The sequence below is a fragment of the Melanostigma gelatinosum genome (genome assembly GCF_949748355.1).
Source record: "Melanostigma gelatinosum genome assembly, chromosome: 4".
Lineage (NCBI taxonomy): Eukaryota > Metazoa > Chordata > Actinopteri > Perciformes > Zoarcidae > Melanostigma > Melanostigma gelatinosum.
The window spans coordinates 28,849,605-28,874,318 of NC_136637.1; the positions used below are offsets into that span (position 1 = coordinate 28,849,605).

At 44.2% G+C, this 24,714-nt stretch overlaps 1 protein-coding gene across 1 annotated transcript in view; it reads left to right on the forward strand.

Moving 5' to 3' along the window:
- Positions 1–20,864, forward strand: part of LOC306776286 (capping protein, Arp2/3 and myosin-I linker protein 3-like) — a gene marked incomplete at its 5' end in the record, with an annotated part of 31,463 nt that extends 10,599 nt beyond the window's left edge. The window contains 30 exons of the mRNA XM_079266929.1: positions 227–321; positions 424–510; positions 1,261–1,370; positions 1,462–1,539; positions 1,651–1,727; positions 2,229–2,333; positions 2,423–2,492; positions 3,765–3,846; positions 3,994–4,090; positions 4,285–4,339; positions 5,879–6,051; positions 6,156–6,224; positions 6,611–6,704; positions 7,541–7,639; positions 7,738–7,857; positions 7,945–8,058; positions 8,129–8,304; positions 8,424–8,511; positions 8,604–8,723; positions 10,231–10,297; positions 10,574–10,761; positions 11,181–11,260; positions 13,228–13,401; positions 14,324–14,522; positions 17,146–17,875; positions 17,989–18,098; positions 18,306–18,423; positions 19,147–19,218; positions 19,388–19,495; positions 19,808–20,864. Coding sequence (XP_079123055.1) covers positions 227–321; positions 424–510; positions 1,261–1,370; positions 1,462–1,539; positions 1,651–1,727; positions 2,229–2,333; positions 2,423–2,492; positions 3,765–3,846; positions 3,994–4,090; positions 4,285–4,339; positions 5,879–6,051; positions 6,156–6,224; positions 6,611–6,704; positions 7,541–7,639; positions 7,738–7,857; positions 7,945–8,058; positions 8,129–8,304; positions 8,424–8,511; positions 8,604–8,723; positions 10,231–10,297; positions 10,574–10,761; positions 11,181–11,260; positions 13,228–13,401; positions 14,324–14,522; positions 17,146–17,875; positions 17,989–18,098; positions 18,306–18,423; positions 19,147–19,218; positions 19,388–19,495; positions 19,808–19,848 — 3,796 coding nt within the window. The 3' untranslated portion in view covers positions 19,849–20,864. The remainder of the gene's footprint in view (positions 1–226; positions 322–423; positions 511–1,260; positions 1,371–1,461; positions 1,540–1,650; positions 1,728–2,228; positions 2,334–2,422; positions 2,493–3,764; positions 3,847–3,993; positions 4,091–4,284; positions 4,340–5,878; positions 6,052–6,155; positions 6,225–6,610; positions 6,705–7,540; positions 7,640–7,737; positions 7,858–7,944; positions 8,059–8,128; positions 8,305–8,423; positions 8,512–8,603; positions 8,724–10,230; positions 10,298–10,573; positions 10,762–11,180; positions 11,261–13,227; positions 13,402–14,323; positions 14,523–17,145; positions 17,876–17,988; positions 18,099–18,305; positions 18,424–19,146; positions 19,219–19,387; positions 19,496–19,807) is intronic.
- Between the last annotated feature and the right edge of the window lie 3,850 nt (positions 20,865–24,714).

Below are 24,714 nucleotides of genomic sequence, written 5' to 3' on the forward strand. Positions count from 1 at the left end.
AAACGCACACGAGTTCTACTCAGTCGGTGAAAACAGTTGCGTGATGTCTCCGATTTATTGATTGCTGTCGGGAGGAGAAGAACAAGAGAACAAATACAACACTAATGTTTCTAAAAATACATTACCCACCCTGGCTTTGGAGAAAGTTAAATCGCTCCCTTTAGATGTTTGTGTGTATTCACAACACATTGTTTGTCTGTAATAAACTTATGGACCCACTTCACAGAGACTTTCCACAGAAGATGTCAGCTGCTCTTTCAGAGAACCCTGCGTCTGTCATCCACTCGCTCAACTTGGCCCACAACTCACTGGACAACCAGGGTATAACAACACATCAGCTACTCTTTGGTTGTCTAAGCTACTCATGTAGTTTGATGGTAATGAGGGGACTCCATTTTTACAACTCTTGTCTCTGCGCTGCAGGTGTGTCCAACCTAATTCAGCAGGTGTGTCGCCTCAGCAAGGGACTTCGTCTCCTCAACCTCTCCAAGACCTCACTCACATCCAAAGGTTTGGGCCCGCCCCTCTTTAGTTCCTCGAAATAAACTAAATGAGCATCACGCTGTATTGAAGAAGACTTGAAACTAGAGATTGAGACATAAACTCATGTTTACAATGTTTACTGAGGGAATAAATCAAGAGAGAAGTAGAGTCATTTTCTATAGACTTCTATACAACCAGAGGAGTCGCCCCCTGGTGGACACTAGAGAGAATGCACATTTTAAGATGCGTCCGCATCGGCGTCACTCATCAGAACCGGAGGTTGCTACCTTGGTTGGAACCTGGTCGACGCTGTCTAATGCTACGCTATGATTGGCCAGGCGTTCGAGGAGGGTCAATTCCACAATTCACCAAAATCCGGTAGAAATCGGATAATAGACCCAAAGGAGTTTTTACAAATCTGCACCTTATTGAGCAGCTCTCTTCGCTCAGGTTGGATTATTATTTAGGGAGTGTAAAGCCCCCAAAGCTCCAGAGGATTCTCCCTCGTGAGGAGCTTTGTTTCATGTTTTGACCCCCCCGGTGCCGCCCTGCAGGCAGCATGCCTCCTGTAACCGTCTCATCTTACCCAGTGGAGAATTTAAATATTACATTGAAGCTTTCCCTTTAAATCTGCTGATACCTGCTGCTGCAGATGTGTATGAATAATGTAAGGGCACAAAATGTTTTGAGTGTTCTCTGTCTTTTACAAATGTGCAACAACATCCTCCTCTTGTCTCTCTCTGTCTCTCTCTCTCTCCTTTCATCCGTCCCTCTCAGGAGTGGTGTCTCTCTCTCAGGCTCTGTGCTCCAGCGACGAGTACTCCAACTCTCTCCTGCACCTGGACCTGAGCAAGAACCCCGGGGTCCTCTCAGGGGAGGACGCCTCGGTCAGAAAGCACAACCCAAAACAAACCCCAGTTCCATTTATACGCCACTTTCCCATCTAAATGTGACGTCTTCTTCTCCGTCTCTTTCCAGAACTTGTATCTGTTCTTGTCTCAGCCCAACTGCCTGGTCCATTTGGATCTGTCAGGCACAGATTGCTCTGTGGACTCGGTAAGTATTCAATGTCTGGGCGCGATTCGAATGTTGACAAAAAAATGCACATCTCTCCCCGTGCGATGCTGAGCCCAGATTAACCCTTTCAAACCCCTGTGTCTCATGCAGCTATTTGGGGCTCTTCTGAGGGGGTGTTGCGCTGATCTTTCCTTTCTGAATCTTTCCAAAAATTCCTTCTCCCACAGGTTAGTCATATCTTAAAGATTACCTGAATAATAAAGGCAGCTGCAAATCCAAATCTGGGACTATATCATGCTTATTTCACCGTGAAGGCCTCCTCTCTCGTCATCCATTCTTTCTTTTCTTTGGTCATAATCTTCATCTCTTGCTTCATCGGAGCTTTGTGGGAGTCACTGGTACATTGTTTCCTCGTCTCTGTGGGTTTGTCTACCGCCGTTTAAAAAACAGAACTCCCGGAGCTGTCTGCATAGATAAGACTCGTGCATATTTAAGCAGAAGCCATCTATCATTTGACCCCACTCCCCCTCTTCCCCTTCTCTCTCACACCAAAGCAATATTCACTCTATTTCTCATCCTGTGTCGGCGCTCAGCTCTGCACTCGTATTTACCCGCCATGTCAACAATGTGATTTAAATCTGTTCCGTGTGGCCGGTCTCATCCCAGTCCACGCCGTCCATCATCTCCTCTCTTTCATCTCTCGTTTCCTTGTTCTATTTATCCAACAGGAAAGCGAAGGACACGCTGCCGCTGTTCCGCCAGTTCTTCAGCTCGGCCTTCAGCCTCACTTCTGTCAGTCTGGCCTCCATGAAGCTGCCCCCTGACGTTCTGAGGTAGTCGCCGTGTCGTCCTCGTGTTCTCGATAACCGACTCGGCTCCCGTCAGTCCAAACTCACTTCTTCCATCCTTCCTGCCTCCACAGGGCTCTCCTCACAGGGTTGATCTCCAATCCTCATATCAATGAGCTTCATCTGGACATCAGTGGCTGCGAGGTAAGAGTTTGTCTCCACGTCTGAGCTCAAGTTAAAGGGATATTCAGTATTTTCTTCTCATACAGTGTCGGGGATTTTCTTTACATCTCCACCTGCAGTTTAAACGTACTAGTGCAGCGTGAGCCCGTCGAGAACGGGCAACCAGACCTGCGCTGTGGCTGCTTGCAAGCTTGTGGAATGATGAAAAATCATTTCAAAGAGAAATTCAAGTTTGTGAATCTGTGAGAAAGACATTCAGTAAAATGTCTGAATGAAATTGCGAGGTTACGCAATCAAGACTCTTCTGTGAACGTCTCAACTAGAAGCAGAGGAAACTGTGTCTGAAACACAAAGACACTGAAGTCACACACTAACAGACACATTCAAGTCACAAGTACAACTCTTGGCTCTGCTTTTACAGCTGAAGTCAAGGCCAAAGCAAAGAATCCTCGCAGTTGATATCATTCGTTTCATTCGCTCGACAACATTCAAAACATTGTTTTGAATGTTTTCACAGGTTTTACAAAGTGTGATTTACAGACTTGAAATGAATGAATAGACCGTATTGATCCCATGTCACTGCAGTCAGAAGCAACAACACTGAAGTAAAACTACTGCATTCAAAATGTGAAAGTACAGGAGGAGTATCAGCTGCAGCAAAGGCGTGGCCTGAGGAGTTATGTTTCCGGGTTGTTCTCGTGAACGCGATATCTCAGGAACGCCTTGAAGAAACTTCTTCAGATTTGTCGTAAGCGTCCATCGAGCCTTCGAGGATAAACCGATGGATCTTGGTGGTCAAAGGCCACTTTGACCTCACAAAACACTTTCTTTGCCATAACTCAAGAATTGATACGCTAATTATGACAATTTGACACAAATGTCTTATAGAATTCCAGTTTGCATATTTACAAAGTTGGTAATGCGGGTCGATTTAAATGATATCAAACTTCCAATCGGTTCCCGTTTATGTGCACCCACAGCTGTGACGATGGAAAGCAGCTCTTCCAGGTTTTGAGGACTTCTATATATTTACTTGTTTAAGAGAAACGGTGATAAGCTAACAAGTAGCCGAAGATGTTTCCTTACCACGGAGCAGAAGTGCTGCAGATCACAAGGCAGAGCTCAACGAAACCCTCAGACTGCTTGCAGAGACATAAAAAAGGGCATTCATAATCATAAATCTGCCTCACTGTGGAAAAGTAGAACAATTCCCCAAAGACTAAACCTGAAAACGACTGGGATTCATCATGCCTGTGCATATGTTGCTTTTCCCTCCCCTCTCTTTCTCTACAGCTACGGTCCGCAGGAGCTGCTGTAGTGCAGGAACTCTTCCCCAGAGTCTCCTCCATCGGCACTCTGGATGTGTCCGACAACGGTACGGTGGCACGCTGCACCACATCCCTCTGGGACCTTGACTCCTTGTCCTCGGGCAGGAGAGGTCTGAGTGCGCTGTTCATGAATCAAGACATGAGCTCTACATATACATATATATATATACATATGTGTGTGTGTGTGTTGACAGGTCTCGATGCAGACTTGCTCACGGTACTGCCGGCCCTCTCCAGGCACCCCTCCCTCAAGCACCTCTATCTGGGCAAGAACTTCAACATCAAAAACAGGTGCTGCCGGTGCCCAACGCTGCGCTTTACTGCAGTTATTTGTGCGTGCATGTGAAACACGAGGGCGCGTGTGCGCTACACATGCCAGCTCGAATATACACGTCTGTGATTTAACTTTCCGTTTTTCATAAGCGGCTGCCGGACATGACGGACGCCAGCTCATCCCAGCCTCGCCTCTGTGTTTATGTCTGCAGGGTTCTGGATGAAGTCCTGCAGAAGCTGGTTCATCTCATACAGGAGGAGGAATGCGTGAGTGATAACACGGGAAATAGCCCTCATGCTTGAAGACATACCGCATGATGCAAATTTACCAGTCTGCTGCCACTAGTTTTGCTTCATCATCCAAATAAAAAAAATGGATCAGCTGCAAAGATGCAAAAATCACATTGTTCTCTTTTCACTCCGCCCATTTTGGAAGAAGAAAAAAATTGACTTAAAGGGGACACATCATGCTCATCTTCAGGTTCATACTTGTATTTGCGGTTTCTACAAGAACATGTTTAAAAAACTATTTTTCTCATACAGTCTGTCTGGATATACTTGTATTCACCCCCTGAAACGCTTCGTTTTGGCGCCTGTCTCTTTAAGACCTCCCGGAAAAGCCCGGTCTGCTCTGATTGGCTTGAAAGGAAAATATGGCGCACCATTCCAAAGATAGTTCTCAGATGGGGGCCTGTGTATTCCAATGAGCGAGCATATCGAGACGTTCCGATACCGAGTACCAACAAAGTAAAATAGGTCAATGCTCGCTCTAATAGTTTTCTCGCCAAAAACAATTTTACACAATTACATTTGAACATACATAATAACGTTTTAATTTACTTGCGACCAATACTGATTTTTACCGAATGGATCTTGAAAGCACGATAATATTACTTAAACAACCTCCGTTAACGTTCGCTGTAACCTCCGATATTTAGCAGGACTGTGCTGCCCACTGGCTGCTAACAGCTAACAGCTAACAGCAAACAGCAAACAGCTAACAGCTAACAGCTAACAGCTAACGTTAACCAGCTCTCCTCCTGACGATTTGTCGTTCACAATGTAGCATTATCAAGGAAGAAATAGAGTGCACAAGAGTGTTTAACCACAGGTCAGTAGTACTAGTTTGCACATGTGCAGTAGCGCTCGGGCATGACGTACGGGTGGTGTAGCGGGAGACGTAGTGTGAATACACTGATAAATGATGTGACCACTTGGAATCTGATCGGTGCATAGACTCACGTCCTCGCCGATAGCAGATCCAGCATTTTCGGCTGTATCAGAGGCATGACTGATACCGGTATCAGAGCAGCTCTACTTGCATGTGACAAAGGAAGGGGGAGCCAAATCTGATTGGCTCATTGAATGTCATGTTTTATGATCTAGACTACCCACAAAGAACTGACTGGGTCCTCTTATTTCACAGTTTGTGGGTTGGTAGACACTCCAGATACCCAAATGTATCTGAAAGAACTGAAAGAAGTGAGTTTTCCATGGCATGTCCCCTTTAAGGTTGCTGGACACATCATTCTTGCATTACGTTTCTCTGCAGAAGTGTCACTGTATCATTAATTATTACCGTCTCTTGCGGGCACACGGTCTATATCAGTACACACACATATTGTAAATAATTCACACAGACAGCATGTTAAGTCATGTGCGGCGAGCAGTCGCATCACTCCGCAGTAAATTGAACCGCTGCACTTCATCCTCACGGCTCGCCAGTCACTTCCTCTCTTCCCACCGCTCACTCTTTGATTTATTCCTAAATGACACACTCGCTTTAACGCACATGTGCCTCCCCAGGCCCTGCAGTCTCTGTCCCTGGCCGACTCGCGCCTGCGCTCTCGGGGCACCGTGCTGGTCAACGCACTGGGCAGCAACACCTGCCTGAGAAAAGTGGACCTGAGCGGCAACAACATGGACGACATCGGAGCCAAGATGCTGAGCAAAGCCCTGCAGATCAACACCACGCTCAGGTGAGGGAAGAATACATGTACAGAGAAAATAAATACAGATATGTACTTTTTTATGACTGTATGGAGGTTTTTATTCAGTGCAACTCACCATTTTTGCCCTGCAGGAGTGTGACATGGGATCGCAACAACACCTCCGCATCAGGGTTTCTAGATGTGGCCCGAGCACTCGACCAGTAAGGGCATCAAAAAAACATTTCTATGTGCACGCTAGAGCGTCGGCAAATAAGAGGACATCTTGTATATCTTGTGCAAAAACAGTGTTATACATGCGATACCTTACATTGTGTTTACATTTGCAACGTGAGCTGAGCATGTTGCTGCGTTCCACTTTGCCGTCTGATGGTTCAGACTTCTCTTTAGGCTGAGGATGACATGGTCGCAAAGATCAAAGTGTTACTCACTGGTTGCGTGGCGTAGGAGGGATATTTTGCGATGAACTCTGTCCATTGGGGACATTAACGTCAACTAACTTTAACCCGCTTTATTTTCTCTCTCTAGTTTGTTACCGTCTCCTTCAATAACTCGATCCTTTCTCTGTTCCCTCCTTTTTCTCCCTCAGTAATTTCGTCTTGCAGTACATGCCTCTACCCTTAAGTGACATCAGCCAGGCGTACCGCAGCGCCCCAGAGAGGACAGAGCAGGCGCTGACCAAGGTTGTTCTCTACCGTCTCCTAAATGCAGCTAAATCCTCCACTTAGCGAGTCCAACTGTGTCCGACTGCTGTTTGGTGCTGAGCCGGTAGTGTACGGGTGGTTTATAGAGCCTTTTTGCAGTGAAAGTGACTACTGACTGAAACAGACTGTATATAAGAAGTGGACGTAGTCAATGTGACGTCACCCATTGGTTTGTGGACTGCAGTTTTGAGGCCTCGAGTTCTGCGATTCCGCCGTCGTTCGGAGATCTCGCGTTGAATCCACGTTCATCGTCGAATACTCAGCCGCCACATTGACCAGCTCTCCGACTCTCACTCACGTTTTGCACCGTTCTCCCAGCAACAAGTCACATGACACAATAACAAACTAAGGTAAAGAAACAAAGGTAAAGAAAACGGTTACCCCTAACCCTATGTTGTCACTCGTGATGACAATCTAATCCTGTCAGGAGCCAAAACGAGCCCGTTAGTGGCATTAACGGTGAGGAGCTGCGACTGCCATCTGCAATTGTTCGCCATCAATACTGGACCAATTTCAAAGATTGTTGCCCCCCCATTAGTCACTTAGACACAACAGCATGGGAAAATAGAGTTGAGGTCGAAAAATATTGAATTACCCGTTAAGATGCAGTTTGAAAACAGGGCCCAGAAATGTGAAATCTAAAAACGGAAAAACCAGCCGCCTGGTTCCCTGCATCCTTTCACTCTGCTTCGTTGCACTTTGGTTTCCTCAACAATCTGCTCTGCTGCGTCATCAACGTGTCTTTTCTATCCGTCGTCCTTGTGTTTTTTCGCTGCCAAGTTTTTATTCCACTCTACTAACTCTGTCCCGCACAGATCCAGCGCTCTCTGGTGAGGAACAACCAGACGCAGCGCTTCTCTCAGAGGCAGGCTCTGCGGCTGCACCAGGGCCTGGTCACGAGCACCGCCGAGCAGGTAGCACTCACCTTGCTGTGCTGCATTGTACGAGAGTGTTTATTGTGCGATTCCGCTCTCGTAAGCCCCGCCCACTCCTCCACCTGTCTGTTTCCAAGGTGATGGAGCGCCTCTGCGTGCGCGTCCAGCAGCAGGTGTGTGTGTTACGAGGCGCCGGCGAGATGGAGGAGATTCAAGCTGCTAAACAAGTGTTAAAAGAGGCCAGGAACTCCCGCGCTGTGAGTGATGCAGAAATAGAACGCGTGAGCGGAGTATTTGCATTACATTAACACGGAAATTTGAATCCTTTTTTTCCCCTTCGCAAGCTGTACCCGTCGCTGTGTGAGCTGGCTCATGTGCTGTCCGTGGACGGGCCGGTGCGGCAGCGGCTGGACTCTCTGGCCGGTGAACTCGCCAAAGCTGCGGACAAAGAGCTTCAGGTAGATCCATCGGCCTCTTTCCACAACCGTGATTCACGGCGGGTTACTGACGGCAGGTGCCTCGTTGCAGGTGATCGTGGACTCCATGGTGTCGCTCTGCCGCGAGCTCTGCCCTTTGTCGTCCTCTGCGGCCGAGAGGTTGAGTCCTTCGCTCTCGTCCGTCTCCGAGCGCGTGTCCATCCCTCGCTCCACCATCCGGACGGCTCTGATGGAAAGAGCAGCGCAGGACATCCACCGAGCCTTAGAGTGAGAGACGGCCGCAGGAACGGAAAAGCAGAGGGAAAACTGCAGTGAAGGAGTTGGAATTTGATAACCTTTAACCTCTTCCCGTCCGTCTCGCCCCTTTCTCACCCAATCGTCTGCAGAGAAGTGAAGCTGTCGGTGGTTTCCTATCTCACCAACTCCATCGTGGACCAGATCCTGCAGGAGCTCTACGCCACCCATAAGACTCTGGTAGATACACGTCTTGTAAAATAGATATTGTGCGTCTGAGACAACGTGATTGAGACAAAGGGTTGACTGAAGAGCATTGCTGTCTGTCTCAGACTCGGCAGGTGTCTCTTCTGAAACGCTGGGATGGGACGTGTGACGACGGGACGGGCTGGAGGTTCAACAGACACAGAGACTCTCTGGACATCACAGATGAGGAGCTCAGCACCAGCATAGTGAGTGGGAATATGCAGACATCTTTCCATTTGTCCGCTGATACAGCGCTTTTCACATTATTCAGATTTTAACTCATCTAATGCCTCATTTCCACTGCAGGTTTTGGTAGAAAGTGTTTTTCTCTATTTTGTTTTCCACTGCGGAGAGCAGCACCTCAGTGTAGGCGGGGCTCTAAGCTAATTGCCGTAGCGACGGCATCATCTTCTGAATCCTTTCATTGGCAACCAAATATCTGGGTCGAGTGAATAAAAAACTTGCGGTTGCTATTGATAGTAGTTTGGCTATTTGGCTAGCTTGCCGTTTGAGCAGATGTCCCGTGTAGCGCTGGTGACGATTCAGCTTTGACCAATCAGTGGTCTGTATTGTTTTAACTCGGCAGTACCGGGTACTATCAACAACTTTTGACAACGGAAACCCAATAAAAGAGCCAGCTGAGTTGAGTAGATGCAGTAGAAATGCGTTTGCATTTTGCCTGCAACCATCTCCGTGTGATGTCAAAATTTTAAAAGCCCTAAAATTCCACTGGAGATGTTTCAGCAACACTTGGATTGACGGGGTATTGTCAGTTACATTGTGCTTTGGCCTTTGGAAGTGTCTCATTGATTGAATGTCTATAATTCCTACACTGCAAGTCCAACTGGCATTAAATCGGAATCAGGTTTATTGCCAAGTAGGTTCTATCTCACAAGGAATTTGAAGAGTCAGTCGGGGTCCCAGGCCTAGAAACCTGAGGTTTTTGGTCCTGATGGACTGCAGTTGGGAGGGTGGGAGTGGTCGGGCACAATCTTTGCCCATCCGGCCATTCAATCACCTTCTCTGCAGAGCGAATGACTCGCTGCAGTCCGCCTTGTCCTTGGCAGTGGCAGCAGCGTACCAGCTGGTGAAAGAGGAGGTGAGGATGGACTCTGTGATTAAAACGACACCACCATTGAGTTTGGAAGGTTGACATTTTTTTCAGCTGCCGGAGGGAATCAAGTAATCTTTTTTTACAGTGTGCAAAAGACCCGGCGACAATCAAGTGGTCCCATTCTACCAAGTGCTCCAGTGTTGATGCTGAAGTCTTACACAGAATCAATACACGACAAGATTTCATGGATGCAAGCCGAGGCAATCGACTAGACTTATAATCGAGAAATCAACTTTGCTTTCTCTTTGACATATTTCCCCGACTTTGCTAACAGTGTTTGTATTTTTAGTGTGACAATGATGTAATCCAGTTTTTCCTTCGGCTGAGAAGATTTTCTATAATCAAGTTATTCACATCATCGACCATTTGTACCATTATTCGTCTCCCTTTTTATGTCCCAGAGTGCGTTTTTATGTCCCTGAGTGGTGTTTTGTATCGGCTGTTTTTACACGTTCGACTCGTGACTGGACAAAACTGCACTGGCAGAAGCATCAACTGGCCTAAAGGAGAGCTCGTATCATTTGTGCTACTCGTCTCTTCTTCTGTGTCTTACTCTAATGCTATCCTTCAGCATCTCAGTATTTTATTTCTCCTCCAAGGACACAATAGCCATTAAGAAGCGCAGCTCGAGAACGAGACGAATACGACCCGTCTCCACCAGGCTGAGTGAGTACTGCTTTATATCCTCCGCTCTTTCCTGTCTTTTCCCGTCTCTTAGGGCTCCATTAGTGTTTTGTTTTTTTCTGTTTCCTCTTCCCTGTCTCTCCATCTTAGAAGTCTGCTAATGGCTGTTTTGATCTGACCTGAACCAAGCCTGAGTCAGTACATCTCAGAGCGGTTGTTTCAAAATTGTCGACTCAAACCGAAACGATCGTCTCGTCGACTTCGGCTTCTCATTTTTCTCGCCCTCACATCTTCCATGATCTTTCCACCTACCAACAGGCCTGTGCGACGACTCCAGCTCCTCCCCGCCCCCCTCCGTGCCATCGTACTCCTCGCCGCTGTCCCGCTCGGCATCCTGGGAGGGCCTGTCGGAGCTGCCGACACAGGGCCTGCCGCTCCATCATGTGACGCGGGTTCGGCCGAGGCCTCCGCGGAGGCACAAAGGAGGCCACATTCCTGCTGAGACTGTAAGGCGGGTTTGATCGTGGCACCTTTTGACACATAGGACCTATAAAGTCATTTGAACTGTGTGCATTATTCCAGTATACTATACAGTATACTAGTGTACTATCTATCTATACATCCATCTAACATGTCTATATATCCATCTATCCAACGTATCCATCCATCTGTCCAACGTATCTATCTATCTATCTTCAATCCTCACATTTCCTAATGCGCATGCCTGCTGGCAGTCTTTTTCAGAGGTAATATATACAAAGTGGATGGCTGCAATTGGATTATGCAATCTCACTGAAGCCAGTGTAATCCATTTGTTTTATTGCAGAACATTTACAAATGAAACTCAGTGCGAGTTAACTGACCTATTAAAAAGAGAGAGTGTGTGTGTGTGTGTGTGTGTGTGTGTGTGTGTGTGTGTGTGCAGCATTGCAGTGAAAATGGAGGAATAAGTCCTCTTGATGACGGACTCCCAGATTTCTACACTAAAAGAGTGCTCCCGGACAGGTAAGAGTTTCTCTGCTCTCATCTCTTCGACAGAACATCCCCTCGAGTCACATGTTTTAACTACCAATCACATGTACATCAACCCTCGTGCACCCCTTTAAAAAAGTGAATTAATAAAGTCAATTCATATTATTTTCCACTTCCACTGAGTAAACTTTTAATTAACATCAGCCCTGATTACAACCACCAAATATTCATACATTTTTTGAATGTTAACCCTTCAAATGCCGGTTTGTTTAAATAATGCAACAGTTTTTTTTAATATTAAATTATACTGTGTATAATTTGTGCCAGGGAAGTTTGTTTTTCACAGTGAGATATGTCAATGATCAGCAACAGCATTGATTTTGTTGCATTGAAACACTGCAGTGCTCCACAATACAGCAGTGATGCCCCTAGTGGGAACGAGGAGAATAGCAGCGTATTAGCACCGGGAGAAAATGGCAACTTTGAAGATTGAGGTTTTAATGGATTTAAATGGGGATATTTTTGTCCCTAAGGGTCTGAGTGTCTGTACTTTGGCTACACAGTTTATTGTAGACAACATAGGAGCTGAAGTTGCACTTCCAAAATCTATTTTAAAAAGCTCAAACTCTTGCCAAGATTTATGTCATTTGCATTAACACAGCAACGAATGTCCCTATTGATGCTTAAAGGTTAAATTACTACCGTTTCCCAGAGCTTACCCCAGGTCTTTAGAATGAGTTCCTACTGTTCAAGCGATCATTAGTTTCCTTTCTTTGTTTCCACACTTTGAAAATCGACTTAGTCCTAAAACTCACTAGAGATCTTGTAGGTAAGAAACTGCTTTGAGAATTGTTCTAGTTTAAGGACATCCGAGAGAGCTAGCTGCCGAACAACTTGACAGTTAATACAAGAAGAAGACGACATGTTTATTTATCGATTGTCTTCTAGGTTTGTCCAACAATACAGCTTGTGATTGAAACACTATTTTCATGGTTTACTGCAATCAATGGACACCTGTGGGGGAAGTCAGATTAAAATGTGTGTTGGACAATAAGAGGATTTTTCCTCCATTGCTATATTAGCTCCTATGAGTGTATAACAAAAGGATTAATAACTTTCTCAGTAGCAAACCAAGAAGGTCACAACAACAAAAGACACTAATATGAACAGACAAATTACACGAAAAGTGTAGCTTCAATGGAAACATGACAGAGATATTCCCTTGGTTGGGACTTACAGTGGCATGCCAACCAACAGGCTTCTACAAACCTAATGAATAGCATCCGTTATACAAGGCTTCATAGATTTGTAGTATACTGCAAGTGACATTTTCACCAGAAACAAAGTTATTAAACACGACAGGAGCAAACAACAATTTTCATATTCCATCTTGATTCAATGACATTTTAAATTAACGCGATACCAGTGATCACATCCACACAGTCCAGAGCTGGGGCTCTGACAGCTTCGTTTTAATTCATGTTGAGGTTATTAGAATTCAAGAAGGTTGTGTTTCTCTGACCAGTGTGTCTTTGAAGTGCTCTCGTGGCGATGTTCGGCTTGTTTAGCACATCCTGCAGGCGGTTCAGAGCTAATTGAATCTGCTGTCCGTCATCTTTGTTCCATCGTAACATAACTTTCGCTCTTTGATGATTAGAGGAGCAGGCGCTGGCTGTTTGGAGCGTTTGGGGATGAGTTGCATGTTGTTGATCAAAGGGGTCTGAGATTCAGGAAGGAGAGGTGATTTGTTTTTTTACAGATCAAAAGGAGGGTGTTATTTTTTTTGTCATGATCTTGTTGAATATGTGACTGGTCTGCTTTGGAAATGAAAAGGAAAAGTTTTTAAAGTTTGTTCCTGCATCAATCGTGCAAATTAAGCAAAAATATATGTGGTAAAACATGCAGACAAAAGGCAGCGTGGATGACTGCGATGAGTTCAATGACCTAACGGAGACGACCGGACTTTATGTGTGACGTTCAACCTCTCTCGCCTCTTTCAGCCAGCTCTCCTCTCTGCACAAAGCCCACTCGCTGCGGAGGAAGACGAGGAGGAACATGCTGGCCATCTTCGGTTTCCGTAAGAACCGCAGCCAAACTCTGTCCAATCAGGGGCCGGAGTCTGAGGCGGAGGTTTACGGAGACGGGTGTCACTTTGTTGCTGCAGCGCCCTCAGGGTTCGTGCGTGCACAAACACCGACACACTCCAATTTAGAGAAGTATGGCCTTAAACACAACTCCACGCCCACGGGGTGCATTCGATTACAGGTTCTCAAAGTGGGAGCTGAATGGGGGCGTGAGGCACGACAGCCGATAAGATTTGCGTGACAATTCGAAACTCCTTTTCAAAAGATATAAATCAGCCGAATCTGAATGTAGACGCATGATGCACATATTTTTAGATTCAGTGCGACTCACACTTCCTGAGGATATCATTATCTCCGATCCCATTGTGCAGCACATTTGCATAAATCAGCTTAGAAATCACAGGAAAAAGAGACTCACTCCTTTTAACTTCAGAACTTGCCTGAAAAGTCAGTTTTTTTTAGATTTCTTCAGCATCAAAGGACTCCAGTGATAGCTCTCCATATATCCATGGCAACACTGCAACAAGAATCTGATAATAGCTGATTCGGCATACTTTTTAATGGTGCCAATTTGCTTAAAGTGTTGGTTTGAAGGATGGGCCTACAGTAGATAGATAACAATACACACATTTTCTTTCCATATTCTACTGTCAGCAGCACCGAACTTCATAAATACCACGACAAACATCGCTCCAAATCTCCTTCATTTCTTTGTTGATACGAGAAATGGCCGATAGCTGCCAAAGTGCAGGCGGGCCGATACCGGCGAGTGTACACAGATGCAGACGACAGCCGGCGGCTCAGATTCTGGATCAAGTCAGCCAAGTGACGACAGATGAACTGTCGCATGACAAATACGGATTAGGAAAGCAAGATGGCGGTTTCCGCCAGCAAAAAGATACTTCTTCATCACACTGTTCTCAGAGCTAACTTCATTCTGTATTTTGAATCTTTGGAAATATCAGCAGTTTTTCCTGCAGCCCTAACATCTTCAGTGTCTCCTGACTTTTAGGACAGCCACAGAGAATGTTTACACTCTCCTTCAGCCTCCGAGGTCTGCTGCCAGAGCCGGATCTCCCGGCGAAGGGGCCGATGGGAAAGATAATGACCACCAGCGGAAAAATACTCTCGTTTTGAGTCCGCCGCCAGTGCCGGTCCTCCCTCTCTCGGGCGCCGGAGGAAGCAAACACCCTCTTTATTCTCCCAGAGAGGTAAAGTCAGTGGGACCCGCCCAACAATGACGTTCCCATCCAAAAAAATAAAACTGCCCCGAATATACGTTTCATTGGACACATTTTTTCCTGGATTACAGTTTAAAACACTTAATGTAAATTTAAACACAAAAAAGCTACAAAACTACTTGGTTATGTTAAGGCAACGAGAGTACTACTTGGTTAGGTTAAGGCAACGAGAGTACTACTTTGTTAGGTTAAGGCAACGAGAGTACTACTTGGTTAGGTTAAGGCAACGAGAGTACTACTTGGTTAGGTTAAGGCAACGAGAGTACTACTTGGTTAGGTTAAGGCAACGAGAGTACTACTTGGTTAGGTTAAGGCAACGAGAGTACTACTTGGTTTGGTTTAGGCAACGAGAGTACTACTTGGTTATGTTAAGGCAACGAGAGTACTACTTGGTTATGTTAAGGCAACGAGAGTACTACTTGGTTATGTTAAGGCAACGAGAGTACTACTTGGTTATGTTAAGGCAACGAGAGCACTACTTGGTTAGGTTAAGGCAACGATAGCACTACTTGGTTAGGTTAAGGCAACGATAGCACTACTTGGTTAGGTTTAGGCAACGATAGCACTACTTGGTTAGGTTAAGGCAACGAGAGTACTACTTGGTTATGTTAAGGCAACGAGAGTACTACTTGGTTAGGTTTAGGCAACGATAGCACTACTTGGTTAGGTTTAGGCAACGAGAGTACTACTTGGTTAGGTTAAGGCAACGAGAGTACTACTTGGTTAGGTTAAGGCAACGAGAGTACTACTTGGTTAGGTTAAGGCAACGAGAGTACTACTTGGTTTGGTTTAGGCAACGAGAGTACTACTTGGTTATGTTAAGGCAACGAGAGTACTACTTGGTTATGTTAAGGCAACGAGAGTACTACTTGGTTATGTTAAGGCAACGAGAGTACTACTTGGTTATGTTAAGGCAACGAGAGTACTACTTGGTTAGGTTAAGGCAACGAGAGTACTACTTGGTTTGGTTTAGGCAACGAGAGTACTACTTGGTTATGTTAAGGCAACGAGAGTACTACTTGGTTATGTTAAGGCAACGAGAGTACTACTTGGTTTGGTTTAGGCAACGAGAGTACTACTTGGTTTGGTTTAGGCAACGAGAGTACTACTTGGTTAGGTTAAGGCAACGAGAGTACTACTTGGTTAGGTTAAGGCAACGAGAGTACTACTTGGTTATGTTAAGGCAACGAGAGCACTACTTGGTTAGGTTAAGGCAACGAGAGCACTACTTGGTTTGGTTTAGGCAACGAGAGTACTACTTGGTTAGGTTAAGGCAACGAGAGTACTACTTGGTTAGGTTTAGGCAACGAGAGTACTACTTGGTTAGGTTAAGGCAACGAGAGTACTACTTGGTTAGGTTAAGGCAACGAGAGCACTACTTGGTTAGGTTAAGGCAACGAGAGTACTACTTGGTTAGGTTAAGGCAACGAGAGTACTACTTGGTTAGGTTAAGGCAACGAGAGTACTACTTGGTTAGGCTTAGGCAACGAGAGTACTACTTGGTTTGGTTTAGGCAACGAGAGTACTACTTGGTTATGTTAAGGCAACGAGAGTACTACTTGGTTATGTTAAGGCAACGAGAGTACTACTTGGTTATGTTAAGGCAACGAGAGTACTACTTGGTTTGGTTTAGGCAACGAGAGTACTACTTGGTTTGGTTTAGGCAACGAGAGTACTACTTGGTTAGGTTAAGGCAACGAGAGTACTACTTGGTTAGGTTAAGGCAACGAGAGTACTACTTGGTTATGTTAAGGCAACGAGAGCACTACTTGGTTTGGTTTAGGCAACGAGAGTACTACTTGGTTAGGTTAAGGCAACGAGAGTACTACTTGGTTAGGTTTAGGCAACGAGAGTACTACTTGGTTAGGTTAAGGCAACGAGAGTACTACTTGGTTAGGTTAAGGCAACGAGAGCACTACTTGGTTAGGTTAAGGCAACGAGAGTACTACTTGGTTAGGTTAAGGCAACGAGAGTACTACTTGGTTAGGTTAAGGCAACGAGAGTACTACTTGGTTAGGCTTAGGCAACGAGAGTACTACTTGGTTTGGTTTAGGCAACGAGAGTACTACTTGGTTATGTTAAGGCAACGAGAGTACTACTTGGTTTGGTTTAGGCAACGAGAGTACTACTTGGTTAGGTTTAGGCAACGAGAGCACTACTTGGTTATGTTAAGGCAACGAGAGTACTACTTGGTTTGGTTTAGGCAACGAGAGCACTACTTGGTTATGTTAAGGCAACGAGAGTACTACTTGGTTTGGTTTAGGCAACGAGAGTACTACTTGGTTATGTTAAGGCAACAAGAGTACTTTTGTTTCACACGGGACGTCCTGTGTATTTTGAGCCATCCACCACCCGACCTCCTGCCTAAGAGGACATCCTTCCTTCTTTTGAAACTTATTTGTGAAACATGAAAAGCAAACGTGATCCAAGACAAAATAAGTTTCCTGCTAAATGAAATTCGCGATCACGTTTCATTGTATGGGATGTGAGGTTTAGGACACACGTCTGGACCGGCCACATGTATTCACTGTTACTAGAAGGTTTCCTCGGGGTGCGATCTTCTCCTTTGCCTCTTCTTGTTGTGTTTCAGCAGAAATCAGAAGAAGTGGATGCTGTGTTTGAACATCCGTTAGAGGCGGACAAGTACTGGGTGGACGACAAACACAGGAGTACGGGGGTTCTGCATTCAGACAAGCCGTGGCTGGAAGCGAGGCCGACCGACCAGCACGCAGAGAAACTGCGCTTTGAAAGAACTGTCGGAGAGCCGAGGACGGCGGAGAGACAGACAGACCGGTTGTGGACTGAGAGCAGACACATGGACAGACAGTGGACTGTGGACAGACACACCCAACGGCAGATCGACAGAAAGATAGAAAGACAGTGGATGGGCGGCAGGCAGATAGACCGGTCGTGGTCGGAACACAGGCCGCCGGACGCTCAACAGGTGGACAATCAGTGGACGGAGGGCAGACAAGGGAGCAGGAAGACTGAGACACAAGTGCAGACGCTTTATTTGGCTCAAAGGCCGCTGCCTCCGTACCCGTCGGACAGGACGCCGTCGCCCAAACAGGAAACGGATCCTCTGAAGAGCGCCGAGGCGGCGGCAGCGGTGGCTGCAGACTGGCATCAGCCGGACGCGCAGGGGGACAGACAAATGTGTCCCGACGCCGGCGGAGGGTTCACGGAGGGATGGAGGAGCAGCAGTGGAGGAGGACGAGCGGTTCCCTGTGCATCTAAACCCGATCCCCCGCCGCAAAGCAGCAAACCCAGCATGTCCAAACTGAGGCAGAGACATCGTCTCGAGAGCTCAGACGCTCTACCAGGTACCTCACTTTGGAAAGGACGTCTCAGCTTTTGTAAAAAAAGTTTTGGTTTTGGCTGCCATGGCGGCCACAGACCTACATGCGGGTGACAGTGATTTATTTTTGATTGGTAGGTACAGAGGAGGAGGAAGGAGATGTAGAGAAGGATCCTGGAAAGACGGAAAAGAAAGAGAGAGAAAAAAGAAGAGACTCGGAGGGTCATCCTCCTCCGATCCCAGAAAAGGTGTGCATTTAAAAGCCATGCATGGTTCGGTGTGTCCCGTTTGTTCTGTGTAAAAACGTATACATATTTATATATATATATATATATATATATATATATATATATCTCTAAGTACATCAATGGTTACTGTAAATCTACAGAGAATATGCCGATTGCAATAATTGTCTTTTTGATTTGTTATTTTTTCTTCTGGTCCACAACAAACAGCCAAAGACGTCCTCGTATGGGAAAGAATCAGCCAGTGAGAGGAGCTTACCGCCTCCTCCTGTGCCACCTCCAGTTCACAAGCCTGTGCACGGATTACCAGACAGAGCTGCAAGTCAAGGTAACTAATTATGAGAAGAGAAAATGTTTTCAGCAACTGCCGGACTTTGACATCACAGTACACGCTGTGCTTTTTGTTCAAAATCTTATTTGTTATAACAAGGTGCAGATAAACAGCTCAACTTGCAGAAAACTCTAAATGGACCATAATTTAGTAAATGAACATCACGTTATTGAAGGAGACTTGAAACTGAGATTGAGACGGGCTGTTCTTACAGCGTTCGTAGCTTTACCTACGAATAATGAATGTGCTGTAGTTCGTAGAAGAAGTCAACGTTGATTTATTTGTCGCGTAACTTCAGTACTTCAGTAACGGCACTTTGGTCATTATTCGAGTCTAAGCCTAACTAAGTTGTTTCCCGTGAAGACGGAAGTTTATTTTGAAAAGACTGTTTGCTTGACAAATGGACATTGACGCGTGTTGAATAACTTTTCGAACGACGTCATAAGAACTGTAGTATGAGGATACGTTGATTGAGACCATAAACTCATGTTTACAATGTTTACTGAGGTAATAAATCAAGAGAGAAGTAGAGTCATTTTCTCATAGACTTCTATACAACCAGAGGAGTCGCCCCCTGGTGGACATTAGAGAGAATGCAGGTTATAGACACTTAAACTGTCATCGACTTCACTTTCCAGAACCGGAGGGCCCGCCTTTAAAATATCTAATACTTGTGTTCCTCATTACATGTAAACTAATTAGTCTTTCGTACCTGTTCAGGTGAAGAAGGACTACGACCTCAGGCACCGATGAAACCACAGAGAAACAGGAAGGCCGTGTCTTGTGACGCAGGTGCAACTCGTCTTTTCTCCATCACAGTATACACAATTATTAATCAATTAACAAGTTTCTACACGGTGTTGTATATTAATGTTGGGTATTTATGTATATGCGTTTATCTGTGTGTAAAGCGTCTGTATCTAACTGTTGATTTGTGTTTTTTTGTCCTCACTGAACTCAGGCACTGACAGGGAAAGCCCTGATAACGTTGAGAAGCCCCCAAATCGCAAACCCCCCGTGAAAAAACCTAGACTACCCCAAAACAGAAATAAGTCACTGGAGTTGTCTGGTACACGTCTCTGTATTGATTTGTGTGTGTGTGTGTGTGTGTGTGCGTGTGTGGCAGATGTTACTAAGTGTGAGTCAAGTGGTAATAAAACACCACTTTTGCTGTTAAGGAACATGATCGTTAAATTGCAAAACAACGATAATTCAGCGGACTCTTTACTGTACATTTCTATATGTTGTGACCGGACACTTGAATTGATCAATCAACCAGACGGACGGACAGACGGACGGACGGACGGACGGACAGATAGATATTGTGTTTTGATAACAGTCCCTGCCAATGATCCGTTTCCCGTCCTCTTCTATTTCACAGACAGCCTCGACTCAGCCTCTGGTCACAGCGAGCTGTTGTGATGCCGGGAAAGAAATAATTCACCCCGACGCCGTCTGGCCGAAGCGTTGTCATGACACCTGTGGAGCATTTCATTTCAACGAGGGAAACGAAGAAGAAGAAAAAAAAAAGAACATCGGAGGAAGGGCGAGCCAGACAGACATCATAAAGCATCAATAACTCGCTTCTGTTGAAACGCTCACTTTCCTTAAAGGAATAGTTAGAATGTTGGTGTGTGTGTGTGTGTGTGTGTGTGTGTGTGTGTGAGGTTCTCCTCCTGCAGTACATGAGTTGATAGAACAGACAGGAGAACCAGCACGGGAGCAAAGTGATGTTCTGCTGTGGACGTATGTTCACTCCTCACAGAATGTCTCTCAGTTGAAGTGAAGCTGTATTCAGAATGTCTTCAGCTCTTCAGCTTGCTGTCAGACAGACCTTTCTGAGGGAACTGAAGCTGTTATCTATGATCTACAAACACACCAGACTCATTCACTCACACTGACTCTACCTCTCAGGACTGTGCTGGTTCTCCTGTCTGTTTCTATGAACTCATCTACTGCAGTAGAACCCCGACTGTGGAGGAGAACCTCACACACACTACTACACTTCTGAACTATCCCTCTGGTGTCACGTTCCTCCCTCTTCACCCTACTGTCTGTGCTTTCCCCTCACATGAAAACGCTCTCTGTGGCTTCAGTATTTTAACAGTATTTGCTACTTTAGAAAACCCAAACGATCATCGTCTGTGTGCGTCTGTGGCCGGTGGGCCGAGCGTTGGAGCTTTGCTCGACAGAAAAATAAAAACAAAGTAACGTCTTTATTAGAATGTGATTTCTTAAACCTGCGATGCATCTCTGACTGCTGATGCAGCGGATTGCCTTTGGTTGACACTTGAAAATGAGTTGCTTATCAGATGAAACTTGATGATTTATATCTAGTTTTGCTTTCAGGGAACTGAAAGGTAATATATTTTATAGAGAAAAACAAATATTATGTATGAGCACCCTCACTGTATGAATAAAACACTAATGGAAAACTACTACGACTCTTACTGTGCTATCGTAGCTATCGTTAGCGCTGGCTAGCTCAACCCGGGTGTGGTTTATACTGTGCAGTTAGATGAATCATTAAATGTATTGTTTCATAACATGTTAATGAGAGGATTTAGGAGATACCGCTTATATTAGAGAAAAATGGGAGCTGGAAGCTAATGTGAAAATAGATGATGAGGAATGGGAGGAAAGTCACTTAAGTAGCTTAAGATCACAAACTGTCCATGTGGACGGAGTTTGACCGGAAAGTTGAGGTGAGTTATTTTAAATGTACCTCGAGGCCAACTCTACGGGGATCATTTTAGGGGATTATTGTAAATTGATAAATATTTCTTGGTTGTGAAATGAACCCCTACATTGGAACATTGAACTAAGAGACTGATAATGGAAGAAATGACGGCACAATCTTAAATGAGAAAAGATTTTGTGCGGAGATGGACACGTTTATGTATGTTTTTACTGCACTACATTTAATTATCTGACAGCTTTAGGCACTTGTTAATTTACCAATTAAGATTAATGCAGAGAAAAGATATGAAGAGTTTGACTATGAGAGCAACTGTTTTTTTGATCATCGTTTTTCATGGTTCCAACTTCTCAAATGTGAAGATTTGCTGATTTTCCTTTTAATTATTTGAATCATTTTAATGTATTTTTTTTTCGTATAAAGTTTTGAGGTTTGGACTGTCAGTTGAACAACACAAACATTGTGAAGGTTTCAATCATAGATTACTGGGGAAATATTCAGCAGATTAAATGATAATTAAAATAATTATTCGTTAACAGTTCAAAATGTAACAATACAAAAGGTAAAGATTTAATATACAATAGTACAACAGTCACAGTGGACATTTTAATACCTAAAGTACATTTCCCCGATTGTACTTTTACTTCAGTAACATTTCGATGCAGGACTTTAACTTGTAACAGAGTATTTTAAAGTGTAGTAGTCGTACTTTCACTTAAGTTTAGGATCTGAATACGTCCTCCACCACTGCCTTTGCGTGCCTTTAATTATTACCAATTAATGTGTAATTGGTTCACTATCACCCTAAAAGTTAAATGAATGAAGGTTAATAACATCTAAAGGGCTCCAGCTGATGTCTGATGATCACGTGTTTGATGCTAAATTTACTTTCTGACTTCAGAAATGCACCTCACCGGTTGGTATGGCAACCTCATATATTCAGAAGTCAAAGAATGTGAGAAACAGCAGGGGGCGACTGATGCCTACGAATGAGGCAGGCACACACAGACACACGCACACACACACGACTTCAGTCTCACAGGTTGTCATTAGCAACCGTGCGGTGACCTTTCTCTTGCAGAGACGCTGTAACATAACGAGTCAGATGTGAGTCATTGCCAGAGTGAGGGAACCTTCACGGTTTGGTCACATTTAGATTTCCTCTTTCTTTAACGAGCAAACAGCCTCTGGGGAAAGGTTGAGCAGCGTTTTAAAGATGACTGAGAATAATTTATGTGACAATGTGAGGGGGATATAAATCCTGTAAGTCACTATTTGAGATACGAATCATTATTTTGAGAAGGCTTGTCATTACTTTGAGATACTAAGTCTTCATTCTGAGATACGAAGTCATTTTGAGATACTGACTCAGTACTTGGAGTACATTTTGAGTACAGGTTCTCGTCATAATGACTTCGTATCTCAAAATAATCCCTGAGTATCTTAAAAAATACGTAGGGACATAAGTAGTGACCTAGTAACTGTAAATAATTACTTTTATTATTATGAGACATTCAGTCATTATTTTGAAATACTAAGCCATTATTTAGAGACATTAAGCCATTATTTTGAGATAGTAAGTCATTATTTCTAGACACCGAGGCATTATAATGACTTGCAGGATCTTACATTAGACAAATTTTCATTTTCTTTTTTTCTTCAATGAGATGAAATGGGCTTCCGTATGTGTTGCCCTGTTGTAAACTGGTTTCTCACTTCCCCAGATCTCATGGCTACTTAAATGAGGGAGATACTCCACGTGTGAACTTTAATTGATCTAGTCAATCATTCAGCCTCGGTTTCCTTGTTAAGTAATCACTGCAGTTTTCCAGACAGAAGATGATTTAATATCCTGTCTCTCAGCCCAGTGTGTGAGCGGCGAGCACGTCTCTCCTGAAGCGATTTAACATCTCAAATCCGGATTCACGGTGAGATCACAGGCAGTGCATTGGCAGTCTCCGAAACAATGACTTCATAACAGTACAGTGAAATATATCCCTGGTGTTGGTTTGAACCATTACTCCCACTCTACCTTCAATAATGTGGAGTCCACAGTGGTGAGTCCTCTCATGTAATCATATTCCCCAAAATGAATGTGCCCACTGTTATTGATGAGTTGTCAATAAACAAAGAAGCTGCAGAAAGTAGAGCTTTGAGAACTTTAAATAGACGGATTGTGCGGTGAAAGTTAAAATGTTTTAACACACAAAAGTATAAATAATTCAATTTGATTTGTATTTCTTTCTTTTTTTAAGAACACCACCTTTCAGTAGGGGTGTAACGGTTCACAAAACTCACGGTTGGGTACGATACAGCGGAGCCACGGTTCGGTACGTTTCAGTACAGTAGAAAACTACAAATGCCAGAGAAATGTACTTGATTTTAAAATATATTTATTCATTACAACTAACATCATAAAGTTATTCTTTGACTTTGAACAATGATGGAACTATACCAGAGTGACCCATCTTCTGGAGTGTCTTCTTAGCAACACAAGCATAAAAAACAGAAACTGCTCCTTAATGTTATGTAGTATTGTTACTTACATCTCGCAAAAGAGATTTTTTATCTCAATGAGACTACCTGTTTAAAAAAATAAAATGAAATTCTTTTTTTTTTTTCAAACGTATTCGGTTCGTCATGCGTACCGAACTGTGAGCCTCGTACCGAGCGGTTCAATACGAATACGCGTACCGTTACACCCCTACCTTTCAAGCTACATTTTTTTGATGAATACTTTGCATCTCAACAAATGTTCTTAAAAATAATTACAGATGATCATAATTTTGAGCAAAAACTATTTTCTTGTCCCCGACAACGTCAACCAAAAAGTGGAGAAAGGAGAATTTCTTCTGCGTCCTCGCGCCTGAAATCTGAACTGACATTTTCGACAGTAAGATTCCTTCGGCTGTCATTTCCGCCTTATTCTTTCACAGCTGATGTGAAATACACAGCACATCACGCAGGAGGCACCCGAACACATCCTACCCCTCTCATCCTTCTGCTGCAGTTACCAGGCAACATGATCGCATGAAAGGCCGAGGGAAGAGAGGAGCCGGAGAGAGAGAACATGTGTGGGTAGAGGAGAAAGAAATGCGTGAAAATAGAAAAAGGATGCAGGCAGTCCACAGCCATGTGCATGAGTGTGCTCACACAAGAACTCACGGAATACAGATCCTCTCCTCTTCCTTCCGGCTCGAAGGAGGATCCTCCGTGTGAGAGAAAAGGTCGTAAAGACTCGTGAGGCTCAGTTCTGTTAAGAAAACACAGAATAAAACCGTTTACTTCTACACACAGTAAAGCTGCTAAACTGGCCTGATACAAGCATTTTATCCTATTTATATCCTTATTATTATTATATTATTATAAAGTATTGTTCTCATTATTATTTATTTTACCTTATAATTAACATTATAATTTCCTTATTTTTTTCTTTATTCTTAATAATATTCTTATAAATAATAATATTTTTGTCTTTAATTATTTTGCCCTATCATTGCTTTTATAATACTTTTTTTATTATTATGTGTTGTATGAACTTACTTATCAACATTATCATTACCATTTATTTATACATTTCTCTCTCCTCA